General features: G+C 35.9%; 1 protein-coding gene across 1 annotated transcript in view; it reads right to left on the reverse strand.

Moving 5' to 3' along the window:
* LOC139685687 (rootletin-like) overlaps positions 1–12406 on the reverse strand; it is a 114398-nt gene that overhangs the window by 14915 nt on the left and 87077 nt on the right. Inside the window, exons 39-43 of the mRNA XM_071582674.1 lie at positions 9286–9428; positions 7634–7886; positions 5434–5635; positions 2111–2261; positions 807–929 (exon numbers count right to left, since the gene is read on the reverse strand). Of these exons, the coding sequence (XP_071438775.1) occupies positions 807–929; positions 2111–2261; positions 5434–5635; positions 7634–7886; positions 9286–9428 (872 nt within the window). The remainder of the gene's footprint in view (positions 1–806; positions 930–2110; positions 2262–5433; positions 5636–7633; positions 7887–9285; positions 9429–12406) is intronic.

Genomic DNA, 12406 nt, shown 5'->3' on the forward strand with positions numbered 1-12406 from the left:
AAAATGATGGTCACATGGAAACTGAATGAAATATGCTACTTTTTTGAGATGCCAAGTTTTGATGCAAACAAGTGATATTTTTTATATAATAGCTGACAAATTAACGGAATTTGGACTAAATAGAAAAAATGAGAGTTTAATTTACAAAAGAAATTCTTGAAACAATAATAATGGCATCAAAATAAAAATGTCATGAACCTGTTTATGCAAAAATAAAGAGAAAGGCTGATCATTTATAAATCCCAACTGCCACGATCAAAGAAGCCAGGTGGGATATGCCATGCTACTCTTTGGAGATTAATATATATCATGTTTCTATTCTATTTAAGAGGAGAAAAGAGAAAACCTGTATTGAGGGATGTGGTTAATTGTTCAACATAGATGATGTGCAAGTTTACTTTTAAAGAGGTTAATGACATCAGGTAAAGTGGAGACATGAAAGCATATGGAACACGTGAGCGTTATTATGAGAGGGAATGAGTGGTAAAGGTTTGACAAGTTTTACATCTGACTCAATCACATGAAACTGGCATGGAATTGAGGGTAGTGAAGAATTTAGAGTGGTTTGGTTAAAGAGGCTTCCATTATACAACATATCAGGGATTCATTAGAACCAAGTCCTGTCACATTCAAATCTCTAACACCTGGAACAAGGAATTGATCCTTCCTATTGGTGGGTTCTATTAAGCCTAATATCACCCAGCTCCTTGATTAGCAATCACTGTAATAAAAACTCGGGCAAAAAAGCCCTCTGAATGTTTCAATGGAAAAGATTTCTTAAGATTTGCATGTAAATTAAATTTTACCAGCTCCATCTTCAATTGATTCAACCGTGCTTCCAATTTGCTTTTCATATCATGCTCTTCTTTAAGAGATTCTTGAAGTTGCAGAAACTTAGCATGGTACTGTGTTAGTTCACCTTCAAGTGCCTAGAAATAAATGCAACAAAATGAACATTTAAGGAAATAAAAGTAGAATTACGATGTAATAATTAGCATATGCTCAGGAATACATGTATATCAAAAAGTTTTTATATATAGAAATGCATTTAATTAGAATTGCAAAGAACAAAGTGAGGATTTAGTCATCATCAGTTATGCATCTGAACTCTGGGATTAAAAAGAATAGAAAAATGGAGGTTCATTCTCCTAGTGCGCACATTCATTAGAGCACATAAATATGATTTAACTCTATGAGTTAACTTTTTTGCTTTATTTTTCATATCAGTCACATATAAATACTAAAAACATTTACTCAGGTAGTTTAAATTCAAAATGAGGAGCTGTTAGAGCTGGCTAACTTATGATAATATGGGAAACTATAGTAGCCATTTCATATCAAAGGGGGGCATAACAAGGAAATTTGTGGAGTAATCTGCAGGGAAACAATCTTGCGACAGCATCAGCAATGTGAGATTCATGAACTGGCACACACATTCCCTGTGGTTCTTTGCACAAAAAATCTATTTCACATTAGGGATAACCACAGGATGCAATCCTTCTTCCTCCAAGTGGTTCCCTACTGAGAAATTTTGTAAGAGAGCAACAATAGCAGGTCACACTCAACTAAGTCATTTAAGGATTCAACCAATTACTTAAGTATTTATTCATATTAAATACAATTTTTATTTCCACCTTCCGATATATCTTTTCTGATAAAAATAACATTTGGTCTCCAAAGTTGCAGGTTTTTTGTAGGATTTATTCAAGGTTTCCCCATTCCAGGTTTTCAAGGATTCAACAATGGCTGGCCGCCCTACACAAAATTTGAAAATTAATAAACATATTTCAACCACAAGGTGGCTGTCTTCAGCATATTTATGAGTGATTTGCAATGGAACGGAAGGTTCTGACTGTGCGTTTGTGTATAAACTTTATCTTCCATTGGGTTGATCTGTGAGACTGGATCAATATTCCCACAAACCATTTCACAAAAGCTGCAAATTATTCCCCTCTTGAACATGAATGAGACATTTATTGTTTTAGACCACATTTTACTGAATAAAATATATATTATCAGTTGATCGAGAGAAATATCAGTTTGATTTACTAATTTTATGAATGATCATGCACAATCTTATGCATGCAGAGAACAATATCTAAGTTTTTACCTTAGTTACTCTAGCATTCATCTCTTTTGTCATGCTGGACCTCTTCCTTTCAATTTCCAAAGATAATTGTAGTTGAGAGAAGTTCGATTTTTCTTGCTGCAGGACGGATTGTAACCTAATAACATGTGATCTCTCTATTCCAAGTCGATATCTGAAAAAAATATGACTCCTTAAAATAACAACAATAAAGTCAATGCTTTTCACATAGGGTCTGTCCCCAAAAATAAGTAGTCCTTATCTCTTCATCTTTTTCAACTCAAAAGGCATTATCCACAAACAGTTTGCGCCTCAGGGACACAGTGAATGGTAAATTTTACGTGGAGTCCTTAAAAGTCTGAAGAGTGCAATGCATTAAGAAGGAGATCTTTACCAAATGGAGGCTGCACCATGACAATATACCTTCCCACATCGCCTTTCTCAAGACCGAATTTCTCAAACCTTCCTGGTCAAGCACACTGTGGCAATGCTGCCTCAATTGCTCTACCACCCCGATGTGACACCGCTAGACCTCTTTTTTCTGAAGAGTAAAAAGGAGCTTGAAAGGCAACAATTTTGAAATCCTTGATAACATTAAAAAGGCCGATATAAGATGCCTGAACAAGTTGCCCATCAACACCTTCAAGGAAGTGTACCATGACTGGGAGAGGCACTGGTATCAGTGTGTCAATAAACAAACGGGCTATTTTGAAGAATTTTAGTAACCTGCATTTTGATCTACAATAAAATTTTTTTTCTCTGGATTTATTCCACTTCTTTTTGGGGCAGACCATTCATGTAACTACATAAGGAGGAACCTTTTTCATATGAGCATAGCAGCTAATTGTAATGAGTAAAAAAAACCTTCCAGGTATGAGTAGTTGAATGTATCCATGAATTCTAAATGAAGTCTTACGCTTATACTTATGAAAGAATGAGAACTGAATAAAACAAAAACATTTCTGCCAAATGTGAATGTATTCATAAAAAGCATTAATGCTTAATACAAGATTATTGAAAACACTAAATGCTATTCTCAAGCGAAAAGAATGTTAAAGGAGGAAGGCAGATTAATTATAATTTCAAAAACAAGACTAGCATTCAAATGAGTTTATACCAATATAAACAAACCATATACATGTAATTGATTAGAGGGCATATTTCTCAAAGCAACAGGTTCATTTATAAGCCCACAAGTCTACTATTCTTAAGTAATACAAAACTTTAAAATTTACATGTGTAATATAGACAACTTACAAGTGCTAAACCAATTGTTACTCTAAGGAGACTCCATATGAGTAAATCACAAAGAGATGTAAACTAACTTCCAACTTTGAGAAACAGGGCTAAAGTCATACCCTAGTTTTTTCAAGGGCTACTGAATACATACAATAATAACTATAAAACCATAAACACAGTAATCAACCCTAAGGGCAGTTTTGTAGGTGATGGTAGATTTCACCCAGTACCACCCTACTCAGAACTCACCCCCCCAGTACTCACCCTAAGCCTGAAGGCATGTGAAATTCACACATCAGGGCAGGGGTGCAGTTCCTTTCCCTTGCCAGTAATAATAACTATATACATAAATAAATGTAAGCCCCAAGAATGTTTTGTTCTCAGATTTTAACTCATGAAAATATTATGTTTCTGCTTTTTCCAAATTTTATCTTATGATTTCCCAGTCCTAATGAAATCTACATTATGCATGTTCTGATTAATAGTCTACAATGTTTTACTCCATCAGACATATATTAGGGTAATGTGAAAAATTTTTGACCAAACAAATGAGCGGGATATTTTTTTCTTCAAATTTATTTTTCAACTTAGTCTTTTATGTTGATTCAATTTTTCCAGCAATGCTCTAACTTTTTTAACCCTTCCAATTAATAGTTGACATCTTTCTCTGCAAAATAGGCATTTGCATATGCAATAACCTTCTCATGCAATTATAATCTCTCTCTTAGAGGCGAAAAAGTTTGGGAAACAGGAAAAATGTCACCGGGTTTCAGATTTGGTGAATACAGTGAGTAGTCAACCAATTTGAAGTTCCATTCATGAATTTAAGCCAAGGCAACTGCCAAAGTGAGACCAGGTGTGTTGCCCTGATGGAAAAACACTTTCTTCTTCTTCAAATGTGGTATTTTTTGGCAATATCTGCCTTCAGCTTGTCAAGTAATGATGCATGGCACTCTCCCTTAACTGCGTTACCTTTTTGCAGACAATTGATTGACGCAACTCTGTGACTATCTCAAAAAATAGCTGTCATCACTTACATGGCCGATGGAACTGTCTTCAACTTGTTTGAAGCATGTTTGCCCTTTGCAGCTCTCTGTTTTGAATGTTTTTTCATCTCAGGAGTGTAGTGGTTGGTCCAAGTTTCATCTACAGTTACGTATCAATGCAAAAAATATGACTCGCTTCACTTAAACTGCTCCAACAGGACCATATAAATGTTCATTCATTCTAATGCATTTTTGATCCATTGTGAGAAAATGCAACACCTGGCGGATAGCTTACATAGGTCCAATTCTTCAGTCAATACACAACAAATGCATTCTTCTGATATTCCTACAGCCTCTCCTTTATATCCAACCTTAATTTGATGGTTGTCCATTACTATTTGGTGAACTTTTACAATGTTTTTGATGGTAGTTAAAGTTTTGGGCCATCCCGAATGCTCATCATGATCTGCCACGTTTATATTCAACAACGCAAAATTTCACAGTCAAAAATGATGCTGCTTAGTCCCTGTACACAGAATCTAATATTGTCTCTCGTAGGCATATAGCCTTTCAAAAACAAACATTTAATTAGCTTATACTCCACATGTTATAGCTTGATACTCAATTTATTCCATTTTCACAAAAACCCTCACATTGTCTCACTCAAACGATTATCAAATTACAAATGAGGGCTCAAAATGGCTGAAAGTTTGATAAGTATCTTTCAACACAAGAGCAAACAGCCTAGCTTTTGTTAAAGAGTGCTACAATGGTCATGTTGAGGTCAGAAACTTTCAGATAACCCTCATATTAACTTTTGAGACTCATTTTATCAAAGGTGACACTAAAAATATACAAAACATCACATTTAACGGCAATTTTGATGCAAACACCAGGAATACTACACTCTTTATACATTATCGATATTATATTATTTTACTAGAATGCAAAAATTCACATGCAACATAAAACCATTTCTTTCTGATAAATTACTTAATAAATCATAATAACAAAGCCAATTACATGACATTTTCCGGTCAAATGAACTCCCTGGAAAAAACCAATTTCTAAGTTGTAGTAAGCCTGATCTTAAAAAAATATGAGGACCATAAAATTACTCACATAGTTTTCTGTGTCTCAGCCTGAGATTGATTAACCAACTGCTTTAGCTCAGACACTTCTGCTTCCAGTCTTGCTCTTTCATTTCTTTGCTCACCAAGGCGCCCAAGAATCTCCAGCTCATGGCGCTGCTTTTGTCCAACAACATCAACCACACCAGCCCATCCGGCATGACCTTCCTTCTCTTGGAATTCCATCCAATCCCCTGAAGGAAAGACATCATCACTCAGTTAAATTGTGAGAAATTAATGAAACCACGTACAATGGTTGTAATACCACAGGTTAATATGCAATGATTTCTTAAGCAAATATATGGCTTTCACAATGTATGCCTGGAATTTAGAAATGGACACTAAGGTGTGGACACTTCATAATTGATTCCTTAGTATTTAAGTAGAATGTGTGCTCCGAATTTTTATTCCTTTTTATCAATTATATCAGAGACATACACTTCACGGAAAGATGAAGTAAAAGAATAGAGGCCTTCGAAACATGAATTTGGAGAAGGGTGGAAGGAATTAGATCAAAGGTTAGAGTGAAGAATGAGGAGGAGCTATGAAGAATTGGATAAAAGAGATAATTGGTAGAGAAAATCAAGAAAAGAAAGATGAATCAGTTAGGACGTCGTAAGGGGAATTATTGCTTGCAGAAGTGGAAAGGATGATGAAGAAAGAGGTATACAAAGTTCAACATATTTAAGCTGGGAATAAAGTATGAAGAAACAAAGAAACTGGCTCAGGGAAGACAGACATGGTTGCCATCCTTGAGTGAAACTGCCAATCAGCAGAGCCACCCAAGATGATGATTATCAATTATGACATAATTAATATTGCTTGCTAATATAAGTGCAGTTTGTTTAGTTAACCTTTAGATGTACTAAAATATAGATAAATAATTAGTTTTAAACATTTGAATGGAGTATTGAGAACAATTATCTGATCAGTCAATGATTTGTGATGATTTAAAAGGAAAATAAGACAATGAAATTAAAAACATAGACCAGCTTAAAATTAAAATTGAAAAACTGCAAGAAATCATGCTTTGCAATACACTTGAAACTATAATTCCTATTCAGTTCATCACAAAAATTCCAATGAAATTATTGCATTGTAATTGGGATGCTAATAATGAGTTAATTAAATTAAACAAAGTTTTTTATGTCTTTACAAGAAAAGTGTACAGACGTACGAGGGTCATCCGGAAAGTAGTACCCGTTCGTGCCGCATGAAGTGCTGACGACGCGAGTAGCCGCTGGACGAGGTCAGATAGCTTCAGTGGCTTGTCTGCCTTCTCTGAGCCAAGTTGCGTGACGCTAGCATTGCCTGTGTTGTTTCTGTGATTGTTTACAATGTTTAAAAAAATTGAGAACGCCGCCAGTTGTGAAGTGAGGGCAGTGATTAAATTCCTCAATGCAAGAAACGTTCGCCCATGTGATATTCATCGCCAATTAAAGGAGGTGTATGGAGACAATGTAATGGACGAGTCGTCTGTTCGGCGGTGGTGTCGCAACTTCAACATGGGGAGGGGGAACACACACGACGATGAGCGTTCGGAGAGACCGTCTGTCATTACAGACCAACTGGTGAGCTCAGTTGACGAATTCGTGAGGAACGATCGGCGCGTCACAATTGATGACATCTGTGAGCATTTTCCCAATGTTTCTCGAACAATTGTTCATGAAATTGTTAAACACCATCTGCATTATGCAAAAATTTGTGCAAGATGGGTCCCTCGCGTATCTCAATGAGCTGGCGGCGAAGGACTATGCAGCAGGAATACAGAAACTTGTCACACGTTATGACAAATGCCTTAATTTGCTTGGAGATTATGTTGAGAAGTAGTTTAAAGTATCCTCTTTCAAATAAAATTTTTTATGTTTGTTAATATTTACTTTTGTGTCTTTATTTCATGAACGGGTACTACTTTCCGGATGACCCTCGTATTTAATTAACTTTAAACATGCTGACATTTCCTTATCATTTTCATGAGTTTACCCTCCAAACAGCTTAATACAAACAACATCCTATTTAATAGGTAAGAAAATGTATTCAATTATTCAATATGCTGGTTTTACCAGATTTCAGAACATTTAAACTTTCTCCACTTTTTACTCTGAGGCATACTATACAGGCATAAAGCCATATTAATAAAAGGAATGTTGGGTTCAGCTATTTCTATAAATAAGGAAAAACAATGCCCATACTATTCCTGGTTTCCTCTCTCTCTTTGGAAGCCAGTTCATGCTGAAGACTTTGAATTATCTGTAGGAGCCTTGCTCGCTCTTCTTCAGCTAAGAGTTCTTGTTTTTTCTTTTGTGGAGTATTCGACATGCTACTGTCTCTTTGATCATCCTCATCTACACAAATCGGTGACCCTAGTGGTGTTGCTGTGGATGTGGGTGTCCCATTACCGGAAGTACTCTTTCGACTGGCAGCAATCTCACTTAAAGACAATACCTAACGTAGAGAGAAAAAACATTCATTTTTCACATTTCATAGAAGAGAAAGACAAAACATAGTTATTTTTAAAGGAGTCTACACTAGCTTCATCCTAAATGGAAAGTGAGAAGATAAGATTTGTATTGATTGAGCATTGTGATGAAATGCATCAAGTTTCCAATAGTAATGGCAGCCAAATATATAACAAACAGTTTGTTAATTCATCCAGAGATGATGGCGTGACAAAATATTTATGATGACAATATGCTAAATATTCATATCATTAACTTAATCTCTTGAAACTAAAACAGACTAACTCTTACATTTAAAAGAAAATATTTCTGAAACATAAAAAAATAGTCAAAATACTTCAATTTTACAAATTACCATCAATGATGTGATGAACAACTGATGTTTATCAGTATTGCAACCAAATTTGGCTAATGGCACTTTAATTCCATCGGATTCAATTGAAGCTTTAATGAAACATCAACTTCTATTCAAGACTGAAGTCAACAGAGTTGATCAGCTGTTAATTGATGAATATCATCACAAGAGCATGTGTTACCATTTTTTGTGAAATATTACTTTGGTGGAAATGAGTGATCAGGGATTTTTCTGCCATTGGTAATTTTAAAATGTCTAAATAGCAAATGGTTATTTATAAATGATTTATATAAAAGGTTTCTGCAAAATAGATTTATTTCAGATATTGCTACAATGCCTCATAATTCTTCAGAGTACATCCCTTGAGTGACAATACACTTTTGTCAGGGCATTTCCCATGACTTGAAGGCTAACGGGTTAGCGGATTCCTGAAGCTCCTTAATGGTACGTGTGCAAGCTTCTTTGATGGTGCTTAGGGTCTCATGGAGGTATCCTTTGAGGGAGGATTTCACTTTTGGGAATAGGACATAGTCTGCAGGTGCCAAGGCGAGACTGTAAGGGGGTTAGGGAGTCATCCCGATTCTGTTGCAGAAGTTGTATTGTGTAATTACCACTACAGTAACAACTACTACGTAATTTTATTACATAGGAGCTGAATAATTTTAATAATACTTCAAAAACGATGGAAAATCAATGAAGCAGCCATAAAAGCCTTCAGCGCATGCAGCGTGAACAAACAAGTAGTGTTCCTATTGTTCGTACATTTTCTACAGATTATAGATATCTGAAATTTTACAACCACATCCTTGCTTCATGAACTGTCTCAATCAGAATAAGCAGATTACCAATGGTCTTCATTCAACGGTGACATAATTCAAAGACCTTTTTCTCTTCCAATTTATTAACTATTACTATTTTTTGCTAGATTTTGAAGCACCTATGCAAAGCATAACTATAAGAAATATTTTAAGGAATTAGGAACCTAAATTTTTTCATACGTTCCAAGGTGAGCCATTATGATAGAACTCACCTCAATGCCTTCCTGCTGAACTTTTTCTATCATCTTTTCCAAAGATTCATGCTCTAAGGGAGAAGATCCTCTCTCATCAGCATCAGAAAATGGTTCCAATGCTTCAATATTTGAATTGACACTGATCTTGCTCTTGAGAGACTCTGGAAAATCAATGACAATTTTAAATGGTACCATTTATGCACAACAATCAAAATATACAGTACTCTCTTTAACATAATCTTTTTCAGCCAGATGAAAGCTTAAAACATATGGTACTGAGAAAACATGCTACAAAATTTTGTTTCACCTAACTGTAGCTGTAATTTCCTGGCAGAGTCTATATTATAATCACCCTTAGAGTATAGGTTAACCTGAGAAAATGCCAATATACTTTACATCAATTCATTATAACCAACTGCGATATTCTTTTTAGTACCTTATTTCATCATAATGACACCATAATAATACGTATATCTCTTAAATTGCCTAAATGCACATTGAAAGCAATTTGCTATAAATTTATATCAAGAGCACCAAAGATAATTTTCAAACAAATTGATGCATTATGTTGATAAAATCAAAGCCTGGTCAATCAAGCACCTAGAATTGGCTTTACATAAAAAGTTTCTGTTAGAATGAAAAATGTATCTGAACATAATGTAAATGAGTTAATAGATCATTAAATTGTCTCAGAATTGTATGTAACTGCTCCATGGCTAAATGCTTGTCATGAGAAGATTGGTATTGTGCCCTCCCCATTCAGGGAAATTCACAGCCTTGTTTTATTTCATTTTCTTTAATGCCTTTTCATTTTCACAACCAAATATGCCTGGATATAAGCTAACCTCATCGATATCATATTATTTGTCCTCCAAGATGTGGCAATTAATAACTGGACTGATACTACAAAACATTGTATTGATATCCAATTACAATAGAAAGTTTATTGCCTCCATTGTACTCTCCTTGTGGAACCCTACAAAGCTCCATACAAATTTTCCTTTGTTCAAAGCAGTGCTGGAAGTCCACCTCTGTCAACTTGTTGAGAACCTACATTGATTTTACTTTCACTGCTTCTACATTGTCAAATCTTGTCTCCTGAGCTCTGATTTTACCTTAGGAAATAAAAAAGTCAGAGGGGGCCAGGTGGGGAAGGGGGGGGGGGCAGTGGGGGGTCCAACATGGTGCTGCTGTATTATGCAAAGAATGCCTTAACAGACAAGCTGGAATGGGCTAGCACATTGCCTTGGTGAAGCATCCAGGAATTGCTCTTCCACAAATCAGGTCTTTGTCTCCTCACTAGTTCACAAGGGCACTCAGAACCTCAATGTAAAAATCTTGATTGACTGCCTGCTCTTCAGGAACCCAGTGAATGTAGACAATTCCACGCTTATCAAAAAAGGAACAATCATCATGGCTTTGAATTTTGATTAGCTCATTTTCACTTTTTTTGCCATGGTGAGTTTGGGCTGTTCTAATGCATCGACTGGCACCTTGTTTCAGGATCATATGTAAAAAACCCATGATTCATCGCAAGTAATCACTCTATCTGACAATTCTGGCTGATTACCAATGTTGTACGAAAAAATCTCACTAATGTTTATTTTCGATTCCTTTTGCTCTAGAGTGTGAAGTTTTGGCACCATTTTTTTGCAAATGTCACCCATGTTGAATGCGTGACATTTGCACATTCTATGTTAATACCTGAGATTTCAGCTAGAGCTCGGACACTCAGATGATGATTTGTGTGGATCAATTTACCAATTTTATGGATGCTGTCATCTATTTATGATGTTGAAGATCATCCAGGGTGCAGATTTTCTTCGGTCATTTCCTGTCCCTCCTTAAACTTTTTAAACCACTCAAAAACTTGTGCGCCTAAAATTCACTTCCGTACATTTCCTTTAACATGGCATGAGCTTCCGTAGTAGTTTTCCCATGTTTCACTAGAAACTTGACGTTAACTCAATTCTCCATTTGAATACTTTGGATTTTTTGACAAGACACAACTGCAAGGACTTTCAACAGTCGATTGCTACCGCGAGACTGAGCAATATATGACCATGCCCATCGAGGCCAGCGTGGGGAAGCATAACAGGCACAGACATGTTCAAACCAGTTGGGGTACACTCAGTTTGACAGTAGTAGCATCAGTCTGCTTATTTCGTTGCCACACCCTGTACATCTAAACTTGCTGGCCTAATAAAAGTCACATTTGAAAAGTATGAGCCATTTTTTGTGTTTAAATGCTGGTGGGTCAGAACTAAGTTTTCCCCATGCAGTACTAGCCGCTGATTTTTTCCGAAGCCACTGAAGTTATCATTTTATTTCAATTGTAATTTTCTGATCAGTGAATGTAGATAACAATTTCCATGAAAATTGTCACTCCTGCTAGTTGCGAATTGTATGCTGATTCAATTTTTTTGCGCAAAAGGATCAGAAGCTGCCCAAACTCATTGGGAGTTCTACCCAATTAATGGACCAGTAGTAATGAGTGAAGGAAATGTTATATAATTATGTCAAGGCTTCAAAAATGGCCACATAACCATGCATGTTGAAGAACGGGGTGACAGATCCTGCACCCAAACTGATGAAATCATTCAACTAGTAGACCAAGAACTGCAACTTGATCAATGATGGACGATTAGTGCTATGGCTTATTAGAAGTAAAAGGTAATTATTTATAAAAGTGAATGAAGTAGGTTTACAGGAAACTTAAATCACCAATAAAGACTTTTCCTAATAAATATATTCTTTCAATGAGCAAATGGTCTTTATTCTTTGAATATACCTTGTGGCTTCTCTAAGCATCTTTCTGATCTTTCTTGAATCTTTTCTGGGCCATTTAATAATTTTCCAATTGCATCTTTGATAATTTGAATTGATTTTCCTTTTTGGATCAAGGATTTCATGCCATGATGACCTCTAAAGCCTTGCCTCCCCAGCTGTCTATGTTTTCTAACTGCCTTCCTCAGTAATATTTTTTAAATGACACCATCGCTATAAGGACTGCCTCACCAAGGAACATACATTGAGTGGACTCTCTTTCGCCTCATTCCTTCCCCTCTATCTATCTAGAATGGGTCCCAGCAGGTAGCCCTACCAGGAGATATTATTGATATCCTCACCAGTAAAGTAA

The sequence above is a fragment of the Hetaerina americana genome, unplaced genomic scaffold (genome assembly GCF_022747635.1).
Source record: "Hetaerina americana unplaced genomic scaffold, ioHetAmer1.1.p SCAF_12, whole genome shotgun sequence".
NCBI lineage: Eukaryota > Metazoa > Arthropoda > Insecta > Odonata > Calopterygidae > Hetaerina > Hetaerina americana.